The 27579-nt window shown below is 38.9% G+C and overlaps 1 protein-coding gene across 2 annotated transcripts in view; it reads right to left on the reverse strand.

Moving 5' to 3' along the window:
* Window positions 1-27579, reverse strand: part of PRKACB (protein kinase cAMP-activated catalytic subunit beta) — an 82691-nt gene that overhangs the window by 43511 nt on the left and 11601 nt on the right. The window contains exon 1 of one of the 2 annotated variants that reach the window (XM_068199932.1): window positions 20931-21576. The exons of the other annotated variant lie outside the window; for it this stretch is intronic. Coding sequence (XP_068056033.1) covers window positions 20931-21561 — 631 coding nt within the window. The 5' untranslated portion in view covers window positions 21562-21576. Of the gene's footprint in view, window positions 1-20930; window positions 21577-27579 lie in introns of those variants that run through there. 2 annotated transcript variants of the gene reach the window in all.

The following is a 27579-nucleotide window of genomic DNA, read 5'->3' on the forward strand; positions in this document are numbered from 1 at the left end:
ATACATTCGAGTATTTTTCAGTTCAGCCTGACTACTCAATATGCCAAAATTTCTAATCATACATTCCATCTGTTCTCATTAATTTATATAGTCTAAAAATAATTGGTAGCCTGAAATTCAACAGAAAACTCAGCAATACACACGGAAACAATGTCAAATAAAATTGACTGTTTTTTGTTTAAATTAAGACTTATTTTGCTGTTTTATGCTTAAATTGGCATCCTCAAGTTCAAGCATTGTTGTTTACTTTTTTTTGCATCAGACGAGAAGATGGATTAATATCACACTTTTGACAGTAAACAACATTAATTGGCTGACATATTAAAAATTAAGAGAATTATATGTACACATAAAAAAGACACATTTAATAAAGTCTGATTTTTGTCCTAAAAAAAATAAACCCCAAATTAAGGCCTCCTGAGAAAACAGATTGAGTGAAATAGGTATTTTCAATACATATTTACACCAGCAACTTTAATTATTGCTAAAACAGGTTAAAATATGAAAGACAAAGGAAATTACACTTGCTTCTTTACTTACAATCATTAGTGAGCCATTAAAATACAGTTTAAAATTAAAATATTCTTTTCTCTGCCAGTAAGTGTCCACTTCAGGAACAACTATGACACAAGCATGGGGAACATAACAATATTAGAATATACCAGAATGTCACCAACACTCGGTGAAAAATTAGAATTTCACAACAGAACTGGGGGGAGGAAAGAAAAAAAAAAGTAGAGGAAGGGCTAACAGGCAAAGAATTGAGGACTGATGCAAGACTGCATTAGGGAGCTGGCACGGGGCAGAGGTAAAACTGAAACAATGATCTGAGGAAGGACAGAGTGAGAGCTTTGCATCTGAAACCACTATGGTGAGTGAAGACAAAACCTGAGCTTAAGGGTAACTTAAAGAGCAGGAAAAGGCCTCTTCACAAGTAGTCTCAAACAATTAGAAGAGTTTTATTCTCTCATGTTATTAAAATATAAAGTTGTACAATGCAAGGCTCCAAGAGCGTAGCGTAGCCAAAATTTTTTCTAGATAAAAAGGTCTGGCCTATCACTGTACATGGAGAAGAAAATAGCCTAACCCCTTGCTGCCCCCGTTTTTCAGCCATTTAATTTTAAAGGACAATACTCCATGTCTCTATACAACTTCACCCTTAATTCTCTCTTAGACATTCATTTTAGAAGGTGAAAGACCAAAAACTGATTTAACACAATCTTATTATCTCAACTCTTTTACAGTTCTCAAACTGAAATGGAAGCTTAATTTAGTTACTGAGTGCCAACTGGGCATAAAGGAAAGATGAAACACACACTTCTTTAATACTCTTCAGTATTTTAGCAACTTATGACTTGGCTATAGCTGACTTAGGAAATAAATACCAAACTACAGATACACTTTGGGCATGCTAAGAAAATGAACTCCTCAAACACTAATGTTTGCTAGATTTTGTTTTGCTAGACTTCACTTTCATCTGATGTTGCTACAGATACTGATTGAGACATTTAAGCTGTAAAACTTACTGGCTGCAGCATCATTAATATGTTGATGTCTTCATATGAAATAACAAAGAAAAAAAAATCTGACCTTGGGATGTGATCTCTTCAGCCAGAGTCAAGACTACAGCATGAAAATTGACTTCAGAAAAGCACTTCTGCTCCTTAGCTCACAGGCTAAGCAATCAAAACATCCAAAGTTTATCATGAATTGCATGGATCACCTAAGGTTACTCCTCTGGACCCCAAATTATGATGCAGCTCAGACTGCAAAAATAATTAATATTCCTTTATGATGTGTTTAACATTAAATACTGATATCTATGGTGCTGCTTGTCATTGGTATTTTTGTCTTTGTAACTTTCAGACTGAATTACTACAAGTGGCAGTTACACACATTTATGCTCAAAAGCCCAGCCACAATCAGTGTACAACACCACTGCATGCTCTGACAGAGCCATGGAATCAACAGTTTAGAAACATTTCACCTGCTCTCCTAAGACTCACCTGTTGCATTCTACAGCTGCCTTCAACCTAGAAATGACTAAAATTCTTTATTGCCTTGGCGACTCTTTATCCATTTTCATGACTGTGATGATTTGGTGAGGTGAGATCTAACATGTAACTTGGACCATGTGCAGTGGGGAAAAAGAGATCCTGATTGGCCATTACAAAATAAATATTAACCTAAACATAAATTCTGAGCCATGACTCCATGACTGCAGAGTAAGAAAGGTAAAGACTGTTTGCTTTCCAATAGCTGGCATATTTTTAATACAAGGCTTATCTTTAGTAAGAGTTAACAAGTTTTGAAAAGCCTGCCACTTATAGGGAAACAAACATTTTTTCTTTGGTGTTGAACTTAAGTTCACAGAGAAAACAATTTCAAAACAAAATACTATTAATATGACTCTGAGCTCATGACTTTCAGCATACATTTCATTTTCCCTTGCAGTATCTGAACATTTTCTGAACTGAAACGTAGAAGATGAAGCTTCCCCAGCTTGCTTATTTTGAAGAAAAATTTACACAATTCACCTGACTTTATTTCAAGGTTTTTTAATTAACAAACATAAAATCTTGAAACATGGCCAGAAAGACGAACAGCTACTCCAGGATCCCATTAGGAGGCACTTTACCCAGGAACACATGGGAAACCTGCTCTGCAATAGAAGCCAAAAGTTTGCAAAGTACTTTCCAAGAGTCCATTTAGGTTTAAAAATAGAAATGTAGTATTATGATACAGCAGTCACATGTGGTACATTTGATCTATTTTGAGCTAAAATTAATAAGCACTTTGAGAACGTGAAGTAAATTGATACACTAATTGCTATAAAATAAGGTATAGTTTTCTCTCTGTAACAGACTGCCAATTTAGATGTATGACTGGCAAAAAATGAAGATACACATTATTTTAAGTTCCTAGAAGTGTTACTACAAGCCTAGGGTAATTATAAGAAGTAACTTCACTGTATTGCTCTATGCCTAGGTCTTCTAAAGAGTTAATTTTAAAATTAATATTCGCGGTTATTTGCCAGTTTACAGATTAAAGGTGCTTAATAGTGCCAACTAATTTGAAAAGCTAATTATTTTCCCAAAATAATTTTCCTATTTTTTCCCTATACTTTCCCTAACAGAAATTCAGAAATGGTTAAAAGCAATAGGACTGTTAAGCCTGATTGCATTGCCTCTGCCTTGTTTTTCTGGAACATCGCAAATGAGAAGTAAGGATTTAGACAATCATATGACTCCCAAGTTTAACAGCCCAGATTTCAGTGCATCAGGCCTAAGTAGGAAGGTCAAAAAATACTGCAGTTTGACCTCGGATAAGAGCTGAATAGTATCTACAAACAATTTTCATACCGTGATACCAGAGCATGACACATTTCTGCTATTCCTACAAAACACTGACGGGTGGGCTTCTAACGAGATTTTTAGGAGTACTTCTGAGTTCAGAAAAACTCCCTAAGAGTTCCAGAGAGCAAAGGCTTATCACAACACCTATTCCCTTCTTATGATCCCAAATTGTCTTTCTTAAACTTGATATAATATTTATACAGATTGATTTCTTCCCAAAATGTTTAATAAGTGTCTCTAACTTGAACATAAAAATATAAAAACTACAAACTATGTCACTGAAAAAGCTACCATATTACCTCTTAGCTTTATTGTATTCTAAAAATAATAACCAGGAATTCAAGTGATACTGGATAAAGCCAACTAAACTGCTATCAACCTATTATCATACTAATTATGAATATTTATGAATAAAAACAATAACTGACTAGTAAAATTGACTGCCTTTTCATAGGAAGACATTTACAAATCAAACCATATAAACAAATACTTGTCTACATAATTTAAACAGAAAACTATGTTCTGAAGACATGACTTATATTTCACATTTTGGCATTCAAAGGCATTAAAATAAATCAGAATTAGTATTCTTTCCATAACCTCTGCATGGCCCTTGTTTACACATTCTTTGTAACAACAGATACAGGCATGTATTCGATTTTCCAGATGGGTACTTCCTGCAGAACAATGTATGGAACTATCCTGGCACTCATTCAGGATCAGGCAGTGAAGGAAATGTATCAGTTGAACTCCTTTGGAAAGACCTACAGAACTCTGGAAGAAGGATGAAGTAGCCTTTAGCAGCATCAGGACAAGCTGCTGCCAAAGACTACTAAATACCATCCTTGAAGAGTAGACACTATCCTTGTTAAACCATATATCCATATGTTAAAACCATATGAATTTCAGCTGTAGGTACTGCTGCTTTTTTATCCCCAGGATGATGAAATGTTACTTGGGTGCCTATTTCACAAAGAAGAAATAAAAACTATTAGAACAGGAAGAAAACAAGCAGGGAGGAAAATGAGGCTTTATTTTATTCTCTACCCACTGCATTGGTTAACTTTTAGTAACAAATCAAACAACTTCCGTATAGACCTTCAACAGAAAATAGTTTAAAGCAATGTGTGCATGAACTATTGTAAAAACTCCAATTTGAACAAAACCATAATGGAGACATGAAACTAATCTGTCTGAAACAGATCCATGTGGAAAGACAGCTTGGGAAAGAGGTGTAATGAAAAAACAGAGAGGGCCTCTATGTGTATGTTCATTACATCTGAAGGAAGTTCAATAGGACTCATAAGAAGCATACATAGAAATGAGGGAAATAAGTTCAATTCCTTAATAAAACCCTTCCTCCCTCCCCATCATGAGACTGATTTTAATTTGCCTGAGCAAGGAATCCTTTAATTGTTATAAGAGCTATACAACCATAAAAATTCATTTTAAGATGACTCTATTATGGACAATAGAGGCCTGACAGAAGTGGAATTGTTTCACCAGTTTTTTTAAAGCTTATAAATTTACACAAGAATTACAAACTTTCTCAGCAGCAGTTTCAGAGAGTATCAGTTTTGCAAAATAAAGTGGCACGCTTTATGTCCGGTGGTGTGTGACCACCAACTCTGAGAAGCTGTTTCTATAGAGAAAGCATATACTGATATTTAACTGCCCAGGAAAGGAAAATTATGTGTCACCTGAAAAGTCACATCTTGGCCTGTTTGAAACATTAAACCATAAAACAAAGGCAAAGAACTAGGTGATACAGTAAAAGAACCTTTGGACAGTATATATCATTACAGCTCTGCTAGTCAAGAAAAAAAACAACCAAACCCATGTTCCTCACACAAATGCACATTGCCACCTACTTGACCTGAGCAGGTTACCTGTTTCCATTTTCACTCATCACTTGAACAGAAATAAGTGAAATACTGCTCTGCAGATTATCTTGATTCAACCCTGGGTATTTATAAAGAATGTATAAAATTCTACCTATACAAAGAAACTAAGGTGAGAAGTCCATAACAAGTTTTCTCTAGTCATGCTCAGTCAAAAAATGGCTTGCTGTGTTTTTCACAGGATGTCTTCCACTATTTGCTCAAACTCTTTGTGGGTGTTCTTGCTGTGCCTTTGACTCCCCTCAGAAACCATACACACTTGTCTTCCCCACATTATACACAGGTACACAGGTTCTACTTCCTAAAATATTCCACCGATCAGCTGCCTGGTTTTTTATTTTGAAAACATCAATTTGGCTGGTTTGAGTTTTGATGGACTTTTCAGTTTATTTACCAGGAATAGGAAAGTTGCATTTCCAGGCTTCATTTTCACTAGAAATCTACCCAGCCCATAATATCACAAATATGATAAGAAAGGACAGCATAAGAAGTGTTTGAATAATTCTACTCTTACCAAGCAAAGTAAGATACTGAAAACTACCTGAATATACTGATTCTGAAAATATATATACTGAAATAATGTAACCTATACTTCTAAGCAAAGCAAAATTAAACTAATATTAAGTAGCTAAAAATATTAAAATGCATAGCTTTTAATCTGCAATAGTCATCACTGTCTACTGTTTAAAACAACACTATTAATTATCCTGTAATATGAGATTAAAATATATTTTTGAAATACAAGGTGTTAAAAAACACCCTATGGCACATGTCCTTTTTTTTTTTTTTTAAATATTACCTGAACAGGTGCAGGATTTGAGGGGCAAAGTTCATTAACAATGACAATCTCTCTAGCCCACAATACTTTCTATACTACACTTTAGAAAGCAAAAGACAAAACACAAGTCAGATGCATGGTGTATAAACACTGGTTGGCAAGAAAATATTTTCTTTCAGTGAGAATCCTAACAGTGTTTGTCATTAAAATCACTCAATTAAAAGAATGTAAAGAAAACACTTTACAGCAATACTTTATGCTGTTACAAGTACTAAAATAGAAACACTGAATTAAGACAAACTGTCTTGATCCTCAGAAATTAATTTGTTCCTAAGACAGATACTCTTTGTTAATAAATCAACAAGTAATACTGCAACATGTAGCTTGAATTAATGAAAATGCTATACTTGCATTGTGTAAGAGGACCAGAATATAAGATTTCACTTTAAAAAGATTCAGTTTCTTAAAGTCTTCTTAAAAATGCTCTTGTTAAGAGGTTAAAACATTCGTTAATGCAAAAAAAAGTTAATTGCACCATGCCAGTATGTGCCAATAGAACAACAAAAGAAAAGCAGACCCCTTACCTATTAATGGCTTAATTTAAAAAAAATCAACTTTGAACATAAATGTGCAAAATTTTCTACCCTTAACCAGACACCCAAATTCAAAATATTACTACCACACCACCACCATAGACAGCAAATGATTATGGCCTATTTACAGGGCCATTTTGATTCCAAGTAGCATTAATTTTGATCGTCAGATCAAAATTAATGCTACTTGGAATAGCAGTATGACCCACACATTTTGAGATTTAAATGGAAAAATAAAAAAAAATTCTAAGAGGATAAATATTTCAAATATACTTTATTTCCTTTTATTTAAATTAATCAAATACACTTGCTTAAAAAAGCTCCCCATTATATATTAAAAGACCTTCTCTTGAAATAGGCATCTTCTTTTGGCCATTTCATCAAACTTGGTGACTAAAATGGGAATGGAACAAGAGCTGGCCATCATCTCCACTCTTTTTTGCCTTTACCAGTAAAAAGATGAACTGATACCTGCTTTCCTGTAGTATGCCATATACAATGTCCACAGAATATTAATGTATATTACAGAATTTTAAACTACTAACACATGAATGCTTTAAGATGCAGCTGCTGATATATTAACTACTGTTTCTTCCTACTTTCCTAACTTCAATTCCAATGTATCTCTCACTAATATCATCATTGTCAAAATACAATAAAATGTTTACAAATAATGATCTTGCCTAGAGCATAACTATATTTGCTGTATTAAAACTGTTATTCTCCTCACTTGCTCCAACCTGAAAAATCATTAAGTGGTGATGGTAAGAAAATTTCTTCTTGCCCTTGTTCAGAGCTCTTCTTCCTTCAGTTAAATGAATTCCATCTATACATTAAGTATGCATACTTCAGTATAAAGTATCTAGAAATGTTAGGCTACTGTAAGGACTACATTTTTGCGCCTTCCTAAATGGTAAACGTTTCAAGGGCCAGATTTATACCTGCTTGTAGGTCATCTTTCAAAACTGTTCTAATTTTGCCATGCCTTCTTAAATACTATCATCAGTGAAAAAGCACTTGAACAGAACAATTAGCTGGAAGTACTTTTTAAACAGCAATGATGTCTAAGCACAGTATTTTGGTACTTCACATTACAGTCCTCTTAGTTCAGTTCTAAATTATCCAATCTGTGACAATTACTCCATGTTTGGACCACAAAACCACCCCAGTAAGTACATCTATAAAAATGAAATACTGGTTTTGTTGTGGTTACATATTGTCACATAAAATACTGCAAGGTTGATACTGCTGCAGCATGAAAAGTAATTCTGATTCAGAATGAATCAAGAAATGAGAACCTCCCAAACAATAACAGATGTCAGCAGCATCTGCAGTTTAATCGCTCATGAGAGAATACACTCTGCCATGTGATGAAACACCAGAAAAAATTTAATGCTACCTCTCATTGAATAGTTCTTGGGAGATCTAGTGTTTCGTCATATCCTTGGAGTGTAATAAAGGTCCATTGGGCTCTTTTCAGCATGCAAAGAAGTGTCCCAAAGAGGAGTAACATCAACAGACATGTCAACAATTCCTTTCTTTTCTTTTTTTAACACACTATACTAATGTACTTCTGTATTTTGGAAGACGAAAAATACTCTTCATGCTACAATGCTATAGCTGATACCTGTACCATTAGCAAATACTAAATAGGGACTGATAATACTATTTCTTAATTTTCTCATATCTTCAGTATTTACTATTACTTCAACGCAGAAAGTTGCCAATATTGTGGCTTACACCCATATACTGAATATATTCTGGCTGACAGTTCTCCTGGTGAAAAATTTGTGTCCAAGTCTGAAGGGACTACATGTGAAAGGACTGCACTTTCATGCTTTCCATACTGAACATCTATTGCTCTGTTTTCTCAGCCACTGTGTCTTGGGCTAGTCCTCTTAACAACTAGACTGGCAGCAGAACAAGTAAAGTTTGTATGTATTAGTGGAAATGAATGAGTCAATTTAGTTGGTGGAGAAAATTATAGTGTTGTGAATAGAACTGTGTAAAACCAGCCAACTACTATTTTCTGTTTGGAATTATTTTCACACAAAGAAAGGCAGAACTACCACAAGTTATTTTTGAAAGAAGGGGCAGTAAGGCTATGAACTTTTTTTTTTACTTTAAATGAAAAATACATCCCACAGAAAATCAGTATCTTCACCACTAAACAAGAATTCAGTTGAACTGCAGAAAAGATAAGTGCAAGATATGCCTTCTTTTTTTTTTTTTGCCGAAGATCATACTAAATTTTCAATGCTTACACCTCTAGCTTTCCCATACCATTTAGACTAACTTTGGTATTGGATTCTTTCACATCTCTCATTGTGCTGCTGTACATCTCTTCTTCCTCTGGCTACTCCCTACTCACATGCTATTATCTAAAAGGAATGTACATGTTTTAGTCATATTCCAGTTTTATTTGTCCTAACAAATACTTGAGTACATTCTGGAGCAATTAAAATATGAAGAGGAAGGCTGGTGATCTTTTTGATACCTTTGACAAAATAAGTTGTGCTGACAACCATGAGGATAATCACATTTAACAGAACTAAAATGATACAAACACTATTTTAGTCTCAGTTGTAAGCAAAAACTGGGGCAACTCTTGCAGATAGTATTTGAGAATGGCATGGTGATGCATAGCACTACGAAGTCAGTCAGCAGCACCTCTGGATCAAGGGAAGGCTCTGAAGAGTCCCTCAAATTAAAAACCATCTCATGTTATCAAACCCAAAAGGTGATATCGACACCATGCAACAGTAGCATTTTCTTCTCCCCTTCAGTGAAATGTGTGTGTTTTCTTCAATGGCAAAAGCCACTTGCAACACCATTTCCCCATTTTGATCCCTCCTCTGTATCAGCCCAACACAAGGTGGGGTGGTGTTTTAAGATTGGTTAATGAAATAAAGGGTTAAAACAGCAGCACCAGGTGGGAGCAAGGGTCTTAACCATTGTGGTGAGACACAGAGCAGTCCTTGAACAGCTGTATCAGCACAGGAGGAACAGTGAATTGTAGCTATGAGCAGAGCAGCAGGGGTGATAAGGGCAAGCATTTTTCAAGTCAGCTTTATTGCCAAGGAAAATTGGTCATGTAAGTACTGCATAAACAGCAAGTTGAAGAATGGTTCATAATTATAGCCTCAAACCTCAAGCTGGAGACATGTTTTGGTTTTTTCAAAAAAATCATACCAACAAAAATCAGGTTCTACTCTGAAGACTCTTGCCCAGCAGACAATACAAAATTGCTTCTAAAATAGGTCCTGAAAAAACCACTCTAAAGGAACAGTGACGAGTAATGGGGGCTATAACTGGTTTGAAAATTCAACCAAATCATCATACATCACTGTCTTATATTTGAAAAGAACAAGTTATTTGGCCAAATTATGTTCTATATTTCTGCTGTCAATTACTTAACAGATGCTTTTGTTAATAAACTGCATAGTTTCAAGCATCTGCTTGAAAACAGAAAATACAAAACAAACCCCAAAAACTTCCACCACGAAAAAAATCCCAACTCTTCCGAAGTGAATAACTAATACCATTTTAGCTCCTGAAAGTACCAAGCTTCTAGAGACACTTTCCATTAAAAAACCAACCAACCAAAAAAAACAAAACAAAAAAAAACAACCCAAAAAAACCTCACAAAAAACTAACCAACCAAACAAAACCCCAAACGAACAAAACTCACCAAAACCAAACTAAAAAACCAAAAACCCCACAAGAACTGGCTGAAGCTATACAATGTGCCAAGTATACCTGGCACCTCTGGCAGAACAAAGCCCCAGAAGGTATCTTTGGGCATCTACCATGAAGGTAGTCAGGGGTGTCCTCTCTGCCTCTGTAGCAGGAGCTGAACTCAACTACCCGACTGAGGCAGGAGTGACCCAGCAGAAGACTGCTGTCCTGTGAGATACACGTCTTTCCCATGCAGTATTTCCGTAGGCTTCATGGCATCCTGTTCATCTTCACACCTCATCTTGGAAAATTCCACTATGCCCTCATACATCACTTTCTCACCATTTGCCCTGCCTAGACAGCAGGGGATGGGATCTCCTACCATCAGGAGAGGCACAATGCCAGGTGGATCAGCTTGTACTTTGGGCTAAATCCAGAGTCCAGTCAGGAAAAATGCATTAAAGATATGAGCACATCCATAATGCTCTGCCTGGGGTCCTGAAAGATAGCTCCCTTGGGAATAAGATGGAACAAATGCATGCCACAGCCCAAGTGGGATTAATGGCAACCTAGACTTCGGCTTCTCCAAAACTTCTTATTAAGATGCTCTTGGTTCATCTCTACATTTATACATTTCCTCTCTAGATCTCCACATGATCGCTTCATCAGAGACTCTACTGCTCTGACCAAGCTGCAACCAGGTGGAAGAAGCTTTCCAGGATGTCTGGACACCTGTGGTATTTTGACCTCCTCAGGCAGAGCATCTCTGGCCAGCATTCATCAGCCCCCTTTTCTGGTATGGGACTATGTGGACAAGACCCAAACCATGTCCTGCTCAGAGCTCCCTGTTTTTACATTCCTCAGCTCATGTTCCTTCTTTTACCAGCTGTTGCCTGTTTTTTTTCTCCATCCTCATTTTCTGTAGTTTCGCATTCTTAAGGAAAGCTCTAATGTTTTATTATGAATAAATTGATACCTGTTCCTAAGGAAAAAGCCAATAAAAGCAATGACTCAAAGCAGCTACTTAAAAAAAGTAAGAAAAAAGCAAGCATAGGACATTCCTCACTCCCCATGCCACACAGTTTTACAGATTATGCCCTCTAGCTATTCTAGATAAAAGATGCCACTTACATAGCAATTACATAGACATCATTCCATCCTTGGACATGGACATCACTCCATCCTTGCCAACCTTTTCCTGAGTGTTCACCTGAGATGCAAGGTGTTTGATGTTCATCACCAATACATGGTAGTAAGTATTGCTTAAAAACAAAAATTGTTAATTGAAATTGAAGAACCCCAAACTCTACACATTCTTTAAAGTTCAAGAATGTCCTACCTTGGAGTACAATATGAAAAAACCTAAGTTAATATGCAAATGAAATAAATTCTGCATTTGAATATTAAATGAACAGTTGGTTTATGAGGTAGGTAGTATCAAAAGAGCAATCTTTTTGGAAGAAAGCATGTCATAATAGACCAAATTTAGATAGAAGCTGAGCTTCATTAGATATTAGTGCAATCTGTGTGAAAAACAGGCTAATTTTTTTAGTGTCAGTATTGTATCTGATCATTCATCCTCAAGAAATTCAAGGGAAAAAAATGCTAATTTGCAGAAAAATCAGGAAACACCTTAAGAACCACTACAAAGCACTACACACCCTCACTCTCCCAGGCAATTCCACATCCCATGAAGCTGCTGTACAATTAAACAAATTCCAAAACTTGCTTGTCTTGCAATTTGTTATTCATACATGCCATTATATTAGGCTAAAAGATCTACCACCTAATTTCTCTCTGAAGTTCAGTTCACTACACACATACCATTGCAATGTGGATTTTTCAGCCAATGGAGAGAATCCAGCTTGAACACACAATGCACTATAGCACTCTACTGCTTTAGAATGCTTAACCCGCAGTTCCCAAAGCAGAGGACCAGTGCTGGGAGTTGCAGGGTGTGCTTCTCACTACACAAGTCTTCACAAAAAACAAACATACAACTGAAGCATTGGATTTTCAAAACTGCCCAATATAAAACAGTGCTCAATAAGTTAATGAAAACATATCTTTTTTCATCATGGCTGTTTGAGGGAAATACCATGATCTTTCAAATGGGCTTGGCATCATTTTAGCTATGTAATGCTCTTTCTCTCTCTCACCACCTACCCTGTTTTTCAATGAGAAACTCTAATCAAAACCTCCATCCTCCACAATAATCTATGGATCAGTTAATAAAATGCTTGAACATAGGTAATTTGCATTAAAAACTTTATCTTAATGATAGACTTTGACGCAGCTAAAGCACAGTTTCATCCTGTGCAAAGTAAGGCTAGATTATCATATGCTTAACAATCAGAATTTACATACACAATAAAGCTGTTACTGGTGCTTGCCACAAGACAAAGAATTTCGAACTGCCTAATGTTATAGTAATCAAAACTAACTTAATCACTATAACAATGCAACTACTGAAGTAGCAGAGTACATACACCCTTAATTATGTCATTTTGTGAGAGGGCAAAGGAAACTGATTCTGGGCACAGGCAAAGTAACAGTCTTTTCTATCTTTCAAGTTTCCATCTTCTTGCCAGAAAAGCTCTTTCCTTTGTTTTAATTTCTTGAGCCACATGGCAGCTGTGAGTGTCTGTGGGTTTACAGACAAGTGCTAGCAGCAAGTGCAGTATGCTAATGAGCACATACTTCCTGGAAGCACCTTAACCTGAATGAAACAAAAGAAACAAAAAGTTCCTGATGTCGTGGCTTTAAAAATTTAGCAAAAGGATACAAGGATACGAGTTAACCAGAGGCAGAGGAATAACAAACTAACAATTACATTTACAAAGCACCAAACAGTTTAGATACTCACTCAGCTAGCAACATTTTAAAGGACACACAGGTAAGACACCTCGCTACTTTACGGTTAGTCTATCACAGAAATACTGTATCTCTCTGAAGAGAAAGGTCAGTGCAAGTAGAACAGCACCTCTCTAAGCCCTTCCTAAGGGGAGGATTTGTCTCAAAATGCTCATCAGGCTTTCTCTGGTAAAGATCAGCTATGTCATAGAAATGATTTTTGCTTTCTCAGAATCTGGACACCTATTTAGCTCTTACATGTGGAGCGTATTTATATGCCTCCCTGATTTACTGAAAAGTATTTCTGAAACCAAAATTATTGCTCAAAACTACAGACAGATGACATCCCAATGTAGAGAAACTGGTTGTTTATTCAGAAGGCACAAAACCTGTGGCTTTAAAAAACCACACAAAACAAACACCAAGGCATTTCCACACTTTTACTGCATAGCATAATGCTAAGAAGTTAGCCTAACCCTTACTACACGTATAACAAGGAATACATACCAGAACTCATTCTACCAGAAGCCAGCAAACACCTTTTCCTTCTGGGCAGGGAAAAGCAGAAGGTAATATAATGGAAGAAATAAAAACTTTGTTACATTTCTTCCTCTGAACAGCAAATTGGGAAAAAACCAACAACAACAAAAACAACCAAACAAAACAAATAGATACAAAATGAAAATCTTAAACAGAAAAAAAATCCTCTTCTAAAATACTATTGTCTTAAAAATCCATATGGCAAGTGTAGACATAGAAGTAAGCAATGTTTTGCTCTATTTTTCTCTACCTTCATATAGCTCTAGATGTCCAACTGCTAGGTGCTAATATCTCTCACCAAAAACTTGAAGTCTTGAGTTTCTTATATAAACAAATGCAGATGAGAAAGTGGTAGTTTGGAATAATAATTTTTTCAAGAAGTTGGCAGAGTGAAATCTTAAAGAGCTCAATGCTAAAAAATATAGACTCCTTTTTCTTGCCACCTGAACATTTCGTTGCCAATGGTGCTTTCAACACTCCTTTTGAATCTGTCTTTTGCCATCTGACACCTCAGTGAATTGATTCCGTGTGCAAAAATAATTATGGATAACCCAAAGAGATAAAACTTACATTGTTTTCTGCCTATTAAAATATCTTAACAATGGATTGGAGAAACACTTGAATCATGACCTGTGAAGGGTCTAGGAATAAAACCTGATTTTTCAACAGTGCAAGTCACCAGATGGGCTCAGCTGTTTTGTGAAACCTTACTCTTAGCGGATGTGATTCTGCTGAGATGTGGAGGAAAGAGCAAGGGAGGTGCCAAAGAGAGGCTCAAACCAGCCCTGAAGAGAGTCCTGTTCACCGCTGCTGATCCCAACACCACAGGCAGGTCAGTAGCTCCCTTTAGCTCACTGCACAGCACACACTCTAAACTGCTGCATCCCAGTTCTCCTGCTATACAAACTAGCAGTCTCACCTTCATTTCTTGTCAGTATTTACCTCATTTTCCAAAACAGTTTCAGTGAAGAAATTATGTTTGTGTACAAACAAAATGGGGTACTAGCTCATGACTAGCCCTCCTGAACACTAGGATAACAAAAAGAAATAAAATGTGTCTAAATCCTTTCCCAACCACTGAAGTGGAAGGTTTAAAAAAGGCAAAAAAAACCCCCAAAACCCTAAAAAGGAAACAAAGTGATTTTATCTTCTAGTTTTGCAACTCTAAGACAACATATTCCTCACTTCAATTACCTCCTCAGAGCGCCACTGCTACTTTGTTCTCTTTCCCATTTCCCAGGAAGCACTTCTACCTCCCAGCAGAGAAACTGCTTATGGTAGGAAAATACTTGCAGTACAGCCTGAAACCACAGCTCTGCTTTTGGCAACAGCAGTAGGTCAGGCAGCTCCTATTTAGTGCCTGCTAGCCACTCTCTTCTCTGTGCCATACCCCACCTGCACTGGTCCAACTGCTTGTGTGGCTGCTGTGAACTGGATCAGGAAGCCAAATACAGGTGAACTAAAGTTCCTTCTGCTTTCCCTTTTCTATAGGGTTATTTTTAACCTAGATCAACCTCAAATTCAGTTCACCTTGTTGTCTCATAGTTACTCCAGCACACTTGAGGGCACAGAGGCAGGAAAACAAGTAGCAGGGGACAGAAAAGCAGAACTACAAATGAAGGAAATGCTTATTAAACAGCACCTTGTACCTGAAACAAAATTTGAGAGCAGCACTGCAGGGTAGACTTTTTATCAAGTTCTAGCCCTAAATTTCACAAGTTTATAAGGAAAATCCCCACTGACTCAAGGTTCCTAACACTGAAAACTTTGCAAGCTTAAATGCTAGAAGCACTGATGAAATAAAATAAAACAAACCAGTCTAGATCAGATTCTAGATCTGATCTGGAACTCACCTGCTGTATAGCAGAAACAATATTCTTTATTAAACCAATTGCTGTAGTTTAGAAAAAAAAAAAAAAAAAAGAGAATCTGGACAAACAAGTCCTTTATGATGTCTAGTAAGTATGCAGGCAAAACACAAAATCTGACAGCTGTCCAAAAGCCTTTCCAAAGGAGCTCTGTCCAAAGGAGGGATGTGTCAGCTCCAGAAGAACTTTCACCCTCTGGAGAAGACTCCCTGCCAGCCTGGCATGGAATGGAGCAGAGCCCTCCACTCCACACCATAACCTGCTCTGCTGCACCCTTACATTCTGCTCTCTGTACCAATGAGAGGTTTCATTTTTGCAGCACAGCATAGCCTTAATTAGGCTAAGGAAAAAAGTGACTTGAAAGAATATGAGAAATCCCAGCATTATTCAACATATTACTTTTGATTATGCCACTTCTACAAATGTGGATGGGTAGATGAACAAACACTAAACAAACCCAGCACGGAGGGAATGCCAAGTAATTTAAAATACTCTGTCTCTAAAGTAGTCTGAGCCTGTAATAAAGGCCTAACCACAACAGCTAAATACAAATCAATTTATCACTTGGAGGCCCTTCTGACCTTTTGTTATGCTACCATGTGGCTATCTTTAATGAGTGATAACCTCTCTCTTTGCTAGTCCAAGCTATGAATAAGCATTTTGTTTTTAATTAAAGCAGAATTTTCAGATGGTGCCTCTCTTCACACGATGTATACTGGTAGTCTTACATTGGTGATTACAGCAGAAGGTTTTTCAGATATTCCTTCAGCAACTAATCACAACTATTTCTTATTTTCTTACTGCTGAACTCTACCTGATTAATAGATGATACAACCCCAACATAGTGGGAAAGAAGCTTTACATACATTGTTTAGAGATGTTATTCATGCAGGCCATTCCAGCATCACTCTAATATATAATTTTAACTACTCTCTATACAATACATATTTTAGCTGATGTTCTGATCCAAGAACAAGGCTCCAAAACTACCCATTTCAAAATTGGAGCACTAAACATAATGAGCAAAGAAAAAAGACACTCTGTGTTGAATAAAGCTATACTCTGATCAAAAACACTCAAGCAAAAGTCTCTGGAAAAGTGACAGGGAATCAGCTACCTTGGGCTAGCAATGGATACAGAGCTTTTCACCTCTACTTCACCAATTTTAATCTAACCAAGGTCAGCAGTGATAGAGCCTTGCCTCATCTAGTCTTAACAAGAAATACACCTGTGGTCTCTTTTGTTCTTCAGCAAGAAAATTCAACAGAATGACCCAGCAGTGAATACACATGAAAAATATGAAAAAAAAAAAATATCCTCACTTTTTAAGAAATGCACCCAGAAGAAGTTAAAATCTACTGGAAAAAGAAAAAGTAGAAGGCTGCATCTTCCTGTCAAGCACACTTGAAAGGAGCACTACTTAAACTTTCTACAAATTATAAGAGATAAAAAGCAAAGAATTGAGTATAATGGGAACTCTGTCATACTGAAGATACTGTAGGGAACACCTCAAGGAAAAGTGGGAGTGAACACAAAACTCACATGCAGAATACACATCACACATGCTGTATTTGGCTATTTAAAAACCACAGAAGTCAAAGTTAGTGAAATCATGCTTGATTAATAGAACCAGAAATCTGGCTACCAGGTAAGAAGATGCATGTACAGAATTATGCTTTGAAAATCTTGTATAGCTTCCTTTTAAAATACATTTTAAGAGCAATTTACTACCACATACTGCCACAGAAAAAGCAGCAAAGACCATCTGAATCCCAGCAAATAAAATTCAGAAGCCAAGCCCACGTCATCAAGATCTATTAGAAGAAGAGAAAGTTTACAAATCTTCCAGACCCTGAACAGTGTATTCTAATCAACTGGTCTCTCATCCAGTTTGGTGCTTACAAAGAAACAGACAACATCACACCTAAGTGCTCTTGAATCTGCGGGGGAGAAAGGGGAATGGACAATGGGGGAAACAACCCAACAAAAACCACAAACAAAACTACAAGTGGGATTACTGTTAATTTATAGCCAAACCTCTTGCTGTCATGTACGACATTCCTTTGCCTATCTAATAGGGCAAATAATTCAGAGCCATACATCATAATTACTTTAAAAATCTCTATTATTGTGTTATTTGAAGTAAAACACACACAAAACTTTCTACAAAGTATAGTTTTGCAGGGCTCACATTCATTCTAGTTTAGAAAGCAGTTCTAGTAAAGTTAAAACATTCCTGTTTTGTGTAAAATTAATAATGTTTTTGAAAGTAACAAATTCACTTGCTGAATTAAAAAGTTATGTTATGTGACCTTTTTTAAACCTCAGATGTGTTGCAGTTATGTTTCCTGCTACTTTCACAAATTATTCCAAGATAATGAATAATAATAAAGCTAACATTCTCCTAGATTAACTGCAACAAGTTAAGGAGGACTCCCTGTGGCCTTTTTTAAAAAATGACATTTACTACATATTGATATTTTTAACTTCTAGGTTGCAAAAGTTCTCAACTACTGTAAATGGAGCAGCTGAAAAAAACCAACAAATAACAATGAGAATAATTAAATGAATATTAGGATGAGGAATCAGAGTAAATTTTATGGCAACTGATAATTGTGTCTCTCCAGTTTGCAAATGAAAGATATTTATATTACTATTCTAAAAGGCCCTCAGAATTTGTAGGTTGCTGTGGAAAACCACGAAAGCATTTAAAACAAAGCTTAAAATGGAGCCAGAACCCTGAAGCTTCTTGTTACCAAAGGATAACTTTTAGTTTTGGTCCTCCAAGTCAAAACCCAATGCATATTAGGACAATGTGGAACAGAAGGCCATAGAAATAAACGCCTAACAGATGACACTGAAGCTTTCCTTTCTATCCTCTGTATACATCATGTATCTTCCCCTCCCTGCTACACAAGCCCGATTCACTCTTGTGGTGACCAAACTTAAGAAACCACCACCGCTCAGACTTCATTCACTTGCAACTTCAGCCCAGAAATACCCCTAAACATTTCCTCTCATCTTCTACTGGTGTTCACATACCCATGGTTTTATTCCACTTCATTGCCTAAGTGAAGTAACAAGTACTAAAGATATTGCACTATAAATGGAAAGCTACAATAAATGAGAAGGATATAAGGGCCATAGCTGGGTGAACAGCTTTTACTGTGCTGACCATAGACAGTGCAAGAGGTCTCAAATTACACTTCATGAACTAGTAAGTATAGTTATCAGGGGAAACTGTGTTACCCTTCATTGTTCTTCCAAGGACCTTAGCATGCCCTTGGATCCACACAATTCCATAAGCTCCATTCATGAATCAAGGAACAATATCACCTTCAGAATTCAAAGCTGGATATTCTTCTGTTACCCCTTCAAACAACTTCATTTTCAGTGTCTTGTAATCTGGAATTCATGCTACTGAGGACACTTAACACACAAAACTAGAAAACTTGTTCAAAAATGCAAAAAAATAGTTCAGAAATATTAAAGCTCCACCTCATTTTATATTTCTTTAGTTTTTGGTTGCCATGTATCATATGAATAGATGACAATCAACATTCACTGACAGTAAACCAAACGTTGTTTCTAATAATTAATTAGTTGTTTAGTATCCATATATTATAAATCTTCCATGGTAAGTGAATCCTGGTCTTTCCCAGCAGTATGTCAATGATGACCAATTTTTTCTCCTAGTTACAGGAGTTGTATCATTACAGAATTTTGCTGCTAAATATACTGAGAATTCATTAAAATGAAAGTAAACACTGTGTGTTGTAGTGTTATTTAATTGCACAAACTAATAGCAGTACAGTTACCATGAAGTACAAAATGCAATGTTTTGTCATCTGAAGTACTTCAATCCACTCTCTCCACACTTATCTTTATAGTTAGGCTAAAATACTTCCCATCAAAATTAATGCACTCAACTAAAAAATAGAACCACTAAACAATAACAGTCAAATACTACTCGTAACAGATTTGGATTGTGAAGTCTAAAATAATAGTGAGCTAAGACATAAGAACTGAAAGGTGAAACCAACAATCAGAACTGGGTAGGTCAGCCAGAGATCTACCAGAGCAGGTAGGTCCTTGCTCCCACAGCTGGAAGCACCCACTGCAGATCCCTGGGAAGCCAGAGGAATGCTGTGTGGGCAGGACCCGGCCTATGCAAATCGGGTTACCTAGTTCTACCCCAGACCTCAACAGCAAATACACAAAAAGTACACACACTTACACACATTTAAAAAAACCCAAACAACTACAAAACAAACAAACAAACAAACCCCAAAAAACCCCACCATAACAACAAAAAACCCAAAACCAAACCCTTAAACCCCCCAACTTCAACGCTGAAAGTTATTTCCATTTTAATGCCCTAGGATTTTCCAGTAACAAAGGGTATTGTTGTCACAACACCGAGCTTGCACAACTGCCTACTCACTACGTCTTGTCTTTACTCTTATCCATCACAAACACACCCAAACTTTTTCCCTAGAAAGGAAGTAAGTCAACATGCAAAAAATAAAGTCTAGGGTTTTCTTCCCAACAACTGAAACGGCTTTATATTGCTTAAAGTTATGCTGAAATACTCAGAGGGAAAAAAAAAACAACAACAAAACAACAAAAACAAAGCAAACAAACGAACAGAAACACCAGCAGAAAGCTCCCTGCCATGACGAGTTCAGATCAATGCTTTTGTCTTCCATTTTACTCAGGGCTCAGGAGAGCACGGCCGTACCGAGGGCTCTCCCAGCGCGCTCCCGAGCGATGTAAACACGCCGCAGGGCTGGGGCTGCGCCGCGGGGCGCGGGCACGGCCGCGGGGTCACCGGGGCTGCACGATCCGGGCGAGCACAGGAGTTTCTGACCTACATTCCCCGCAGCGGGATGAAAACCCTCCCGCCGCAGACGGAGCGCGGCGGGCGGGCGGCCTCCCCCGCCGGCAGGGTGTGTTCGGGGGTGGGGAAAGCGAGCGGGCCGGGGCGAGGATGAAGGCTGGCGGAGGCGCCGACACCTGCCCGCCGACACCGCGGCCCCGCCGCCGGCTCCTCCTCCACCGGGGACGGACACCTGCTGCGGGACAGCCGCACGCGCGGCCCGGCGGCGGCCTCGGCCCAGCGGCCGCGGGCGGGTTTGTCCCGCTGGTTTCCCGAGAGCCCGCTGAGCCCCGCGGCGGGGCCGGGGTCGGGCGGGCTCCCCGCGGCGCCGCGCAGGCCGCGGTCGGGCCTGTAGGGGCGGGGGGCTCGGCCCGAGGCCGCGGGGCCTGCGGCGACGCGGGGCGGGCGCGCCAGGCCCGGCCCCGAGCCCTCCTCCGGGAGCGGAGCCGGGCGGAGGCGGCGGCGGCGCGTCCCCCTCACTCACCGCTCTCGATCTCGTTGCCCTTCTTGGCGGTGGCTGCGTTCCCCATGGCCGGGCCGGGGCGGGGGGCGGGAGGGATGCCGGGCGGGGGCCGGGCCGGGCTCGGCTGGCGGGGCGGCGCGGCCCGCGGGCGCGGCGGCGGCAGCGGCGGCGGAGCTGCCCTGGCCCCGCTCTGGGTCTCTGTGTCTCCGGCCGCCGCGGAGGAGGAGGCGAGCGCTCTGCCCCCTCCCCCGCCCCGCACTCGGCGGAAATGACGGCCGGGGCGGCGCCTCCTCCCGCTGCGCCGCCCGCGGGGGCGCAGCCGACCACGGCCGGGCCGCTGCCGCCGCTTCGGGCGGGGGCTGGCCCGGGGCAGGGGCTGCGGGAGCCCCGGGCGGTGCCCCCCGTCCGGCAGCCGCTCGAGGGGGCGGGGGCGGTGGGTGCCCGCGGCCGCTGCCCGCGGGGTCTCGGCACGCTCGGCGTCCCCGGGCCGGCGGCCGGCGGTCCCGGAGCGCCCCCGCTGCCGCAGGGCAGGCCCGGCCCGCCCGCGGGGCAGCGGCCGAAGCGGGGGCGAGGCCGCTCTGCCCAAGGTGACCCCGGGAGGCCGCGCGGGCCGCGGCCCTGCGGCTGCGCCCGCCCCGGCGCCCCTGAGCATCCCCGAGGACACCCGCCCGGGCCTGCACCCCAGCGGCCGACGGGAGGAAACTCGCACTTGCCGCCTGTTCAGTGTCTGTTTTTACACGGCTCACCAGACTATAGGAAAAAAAAAAAAAAAAAAAAACGTAGAAAGTAAGCGGGCTGCCAGGAAGGAGTTTTTTTTTCCTCCCCCCCTTTTGCTGCCACCCATCATAAATAGCTACAGCTACACATTTTCAAGCGGTATTGTGACTTTCAAGTTGATGATAGCTCTCTTTATATATTTATCATGTGAAACGCTTTGAGTGTTTTAGCTCTGGAAGGAAATGCTTATCAAAAAAAGGCTCTATGTGCTTTAAAGTGGAGAGAGTGGAGAGCAGAAGTGCTAATCTTATGGATCACAAACTGCATATATTCTGCCAGGACAATGTATGTGATACCCAGCCTCTTCTGGCAGCATTCCTTCTTCAAGGCTGCAGGAATTGTTCTGGCTACCATCCTTCACTGGGGTTATCAAAATCCTCTCCCAGCACCGTGGACTGCTTGCTGGTGAAGCACATGCTGTCACAGCCTAATACTGAATTACCTTATTACAATTCAGGATTTTATACACACACACTAATGCACACTAAAGTAGATACTTCTAGGAAATTTCCAGTTTCCTGAGCCTGTGCAGTGGAGTACAGTGTATGGGAACACTGGGCAGATCTAGCCAGTGTGTGGTCTGCCTTGACAGTTGTACAAGCTGCCTGGATTATATAGCTGCAACATTTTGGGAACACTTACCTGAATTATCTTGATGTTTTGTAGGCTGTGGTTTGATCAATGAACTTTTCATTTTAAGGGACTTTCTCCTGATTTTCTTCAACTTTTCCCTTGTATTATTCTGATGTGTGTGATACTGCTTACTTCAGGGGAGTACCTATGTTTCTATGATTAAAGAAGCTGTCTCTGAGGAAGAGACTTCTATCTTGTTCTGAAGATAGAAACAAGACTCAAACATCATGAGGAAATAACCTGCAAACCATTGAGGGCAGTGAAGCAGTTACTATTGAAGAGAGCTGTTTCATTTTGCCAAAGTTGGAGTCTATACATTCTTTATGCACTAAAAAAGAGGTTCAGTGAGTTATCAGTAATTCGCTCTGCTGAGGAATAGCATGTAGATTGCAATTGCCAGATCTGCACGAGGAGGAGAACTTAAGCATGGGAAAAGGAGAGGGTACTTTTGCCATCCATCATCTCCATCATTCATACAATGACAAAAAATAGAGCTCTGAGGTGCTGTAGTACTTAAATAAATATCTGAAAATTATGTCTCAGGTAAAGATCTTACCCCAGTTTTAAATGTTTTCCCTGTTCCAGCCATCATAATTTTCATTTTGGCCAGATTGAGTCTGAGTCAGCTGATTTTCATCCAGGTGCTGACAGGCATTTTGATATCCTTGAGAAGACAGCAGTGGCATCGCTAACAAATGAGATTTGCTGCAGCATCTTTAGCATATTCCTGGTGTTACAGCTCATCCCTTCACTAGCAAATTAAGCTGCAAAGGCTGCATATGTGGGAATCCACCAAGGTCCAATAGACATTACTGCCCTTTGGATCTTGGTGGACAAGGATCAGCTGGTCATTGCATGTACTCCAGCAGAATCCTACATATACATGTCCAGACCATATATATGTGTGTGTGTGCACCAATGCACTGACACTGGTTCTCAAATAACCACATGCTCTTAATGCACATGCAGCACTGATGGATTTGCATAAATGTTTTTACCCAAACACTCTCTTTATCAGAAACCTAACAAATATAATTCAACAGTGCTGTGAAATACTAAATTAACCACATCCATGGTTCTAGCATTACACATGTAGGCAAAGATAACAGAAATAAGGAGTTGGGGCTAGACGTTTGTATTCACATACTCACTGCTCACACATCTTATGCTACATTAACAGGTTAATAGTCATTGATTAATCACAAAACATACCGATGATTTTAGATATTATGTGTATGCAATCACTTAGCATTCAGACTGTCAACTATTATTCCAGCCCTAATCTTTAGTTTCCTTAATTTTCTTATATAAAATCATTTTATGCTGAAATGTCTCATATCACTGCTTATTAACAAGTAGTTTGCCTTTCTTTCAACACAATTGGTTAAAAAACAAAGTAATGCAAATGTGAAAAATGTTCTGTTTGTGTCTGTTAATATCTTTCACTAAAGGCCCAATCTGAAAATTAAAATTTCATGTGTTTTGCTGACCTATATGAGATTTAAAAAAATATACTCTAAGAAAGTCAACTCAGCAGTTTTAGAACTGTATGTGATTTCATGATGTTGTTTCAATGACTCTCAGCATATTATCATCTATTTTTTTACCTATTTGTTGGGAACTATCAGTTAGGAATATCCTAGCAAGACCAATCCTTCACTCTGATAAAGCCTAAAGCTCTGTATCAGATGTATAGTTCCCTCATGAAACTCACATATTGTACCCTACACAGACTTAGAACTAAAAATGAGAGGGTCATTTCAGGACAAAAAACCATAAAGTTCTTCTATATTAAAGACTCTCAGGTGTTCTTAGTAGAAATCACCTGTTCATATAGTAATTACTTCTGGAGCCACATATCCTTTCACTCCATAATCATTCTGATTTCTAGATGAGATAATGGCATTTCTGTAGCAACTACATCAGTTGTTTTCAATACACATTTGAAGCAAGTGACTAAATTTAAATCATTACGGATCTTCGTTTTCTTCTCTGGAATTTGAGGTGTGCCTGCATTGCAAGGGGTTGGCAAACACAGATTGATGGTTCAGCCCATCCATACTGATCATCCTTAGCCTGAGGGTGTAGGCTCTGCTTGCCCTATGACTATGTACCTGCCTTAGTTGGGGCTCTCTTTCTGTGGCCAGCCTGCCTTGCCATTGCAGCAGTGCCTGTAAACAGTGGGGTTTGAATACCAAATTAGTCTGCTCTTCCCAAAATCCCACATTCCTGCATCTTTGAACACCCCTGGCAGCCTCCTTCTCTCTCCTCAACAGAATGATATATTTGGCATTTAACTCCTTGTTTTCCTTTTGGGTTGTTCCAGGCTACTGGCACATTTCCTGCTCTCAGCTAACCCCTGTTCTGCCAGTGTGGGATGCTTTTCTAGCAGGTTGCTAACGTGCCAAGAAGCATATGTATTTCTTTGTGAATATGGAAGATATTTTCCAAATTTTACAGCTTCTGACCCAGAAACAGGAATATTCATCACTGCAGCATAATTTCAGACCTGCCAAGAATATATCAATTATGTCATGTAGATGTGCTAAGGGAAAGGATGAAAGCAGGAGTACAGCAATTTCCCCTGCTCCCTATACTAGCTATACAGACAGCAATAAACTAAATCCTTCTGCAGGAAAGGCTTAATCCACTGATACCAAATTCATTCCAGTTGAGGACCCATCCCCTCAGAGAGAAGTGAAAGTACTTACATCATGTTTCTACAATGTCTGAGATTGCCAGCCCCTGAATCCACTATGAAACCAAAGCAACTTGGCTGAGAACTTGCTCTGCCAGATGTCCTGAAAAATGTTCTTTGATGCTCTTCAATTGTGAATCCAAAAGGAATCTGGAGCCTCAGGAAAGTATTTGGCACACCATGGATGTTCTAATTTTGAGGGACATTTTTGTTTGGAAGGAGTCTTAACTGAGGGCAACTTGGGCTCCCTTCAGTGTGACTAGGCAGACTTAAAGCAAAAAGCTCCAAAGGAAGTTTACACCAGCAGCCAATACTTCACCACTGCCACCCTCTCTTTCTTGGCACTAGATGTTTCCCAAATATTTCCTAAGATAGCCAGTGGTAAAAAAAAAAACAAACATGTAAACATAGAAAAAAAGAGTTTATATATTCCCTTATTGATTTTTAACTACAGTTCACCACAAGCCTCTCAAGAGCCATAAAGCTGCAAAGTGGTTTTTTTTTTTTTTGTTTCTGATGTTTTAGACCTAATTTAACAAAACAGGTTCTATGCTTTTGCTGTCAGTATTACCCCCTATAAGAGAGAATTTTATCAAATTTTGTATGGATAGTGGCTACATATTCATTCATCACAGGAGGTGAAAGGTTCTGTGTTGAGGTCAATGTCCTGCAGAACACACATGTTTTTTTCAGAGATAAGCTACAGACTGCCTTAATGGGCAAGTCCAGCTGCTCAGTTCTTGGCCTTTATCTCTTTTGATCATTTGGCAGTGGGTGTAGTCTCTTGCTATCAGCCATGCAGCACTTTTTTTCAGTTGCTTATAATTGTTCTGCAGATTATTCCGTATAAGTTGATTTTGTACATATTGAGTAGAGGAGAGCAAACAAAAAAATCACTTTTTTTTTCTTGTATTTTTAGTACTTTAGCAACATATTTGTACTGCTGCACAGGAACTATAGCAGGGATGAAACGTAAGTCAGAGTTGATGGTATACTTGTTTGATATTTGATTCTAGTTTACTCCCACAGATTTGAATGGAAATACTACTTGTGTAGTCAAAGTTATTAAAATGCATAGCTGTTTAAAAAACTATATAGTAAGCCACTTTCAGGGTAGCTTACTTAGTTACTTGCATGTTTACCATAATTGAGCGGTGATCAATATTATACTGTTTGTTCTTATTGTATATTAAGACTCTGAATACCTTCTACAGAATTAAGAAGATTAAAAATAAAAAACAAAACCAGTGGTGTTTTAAATTTATCTTTTTAGGTCTTTACTACAGAGATCTCCAAGTTAATTACAACTGTTAATTTAAAGTAGACTAAGCTATATTAAGTGCCTCAGTATCTATTTTTCCTCAGAATTAAAAATGACCTTAATTCAGTTTAGCCTAACTCACTTTGGAAGTGAAATATGCTAGGTTATCTGAAGGTCATTTTAATTCTAGCTGGGAAAGTTTAAAGAGTTCAGCAAGCTTTCCTACATACTCTGTACCCAATAAGTGAGGCATGATGAGAAACTAGTAGTCTTACATCTAAATCTAGGCTTCACTGTATTCTGCTCAAATGTATGTCCTGTAAATTGTGTCCCTCTGTCACAAATTACTGTATTGGTTAAAGAAGTCCAGCTAAAAAAAGTTCTTCATGCATAATCAGCTCTTCTGCTGTAATATCTTTAGTAGTGCCATCTAAAAATAAGAAAGATGAAAATAAGAAAGTCTAAGATGGTTTTCCTGTTTATTTGTTTTAATTTCTAGAAGCACATTTTTTAAATAGAAAAAAAATCACTTTAATAAACCTGTATTTTTACCCCTTTATATTTCTACAACCTGCTGTTTTTATCTGAGTTACAGCAGTTCCTAGAAATACTAGGAGCTGTGCATATATGCCTAATGTAATATGTCCCACTTGTTTTTATGTTTATTATTTCTTCTGCACATGTCATCTTTTGCTGCAAGTGTTTTTATTCACAGAATACAATCAGAAAACAACCATCCAAGAAAACAATCATCCAAGGCAGCAACATGCAGTTTCTTCATGGTTCAGACCCCTGGCACCTGAAGACAAATAAATACAAGGTTTTGCTTAATGTTCAGAGTCTTCCATCTGCTTTATTTGTGTTGTTATTCCTTGCTCAGGAATTCCAGCTCTGGGTGTTTTTCTGCCTCTGATATATTTGTCTTATGGTATTTGCAGCTCTTGGTAATATCTAAGGTTCCAAACTGTCCAGTCCAACAGGTACAGTCCAGTCCAACACTTATTCAAGTACTAGTTTTTGGCAGATTCTAAATTGCCTCATCTGGAGTCTGCTTCTCCCAGGAGTCTATTTCTGTATTATTTGCTCCACTTTCTGTTGAAAACCAGTGGCTTTTTAAAGTTGGAAGGGTTTTAAATTTATTTTTTTTAATCTACAAATCTTCGATAGATCTTACCCTATGGCTGGATAATGCCACGCTTTATTGTACACTTCTAGCACCCCAATCTTATATAGTAAATATAATCTTATAACCTTGTCATCCCAATCTTATAAAGTAAAATACACTTTTAAACATTCAGCAC

The sequence above is a fragment of the Anomalospiza imberbis genome, chromosome 9 (assembly GCF_031753505.1).
Source record: "Anomalospiza imberbis isolate Cuckoo-Finch-1a 21T00152 chromosome 9, ASM3175350v1, whole genome shotgun sequence".
NCBI lineage: Eukaryota > Metazoa > Chordata > Aves > Passeriformes > Viduidae > Anomalospiza > Anomalospiza imberbis.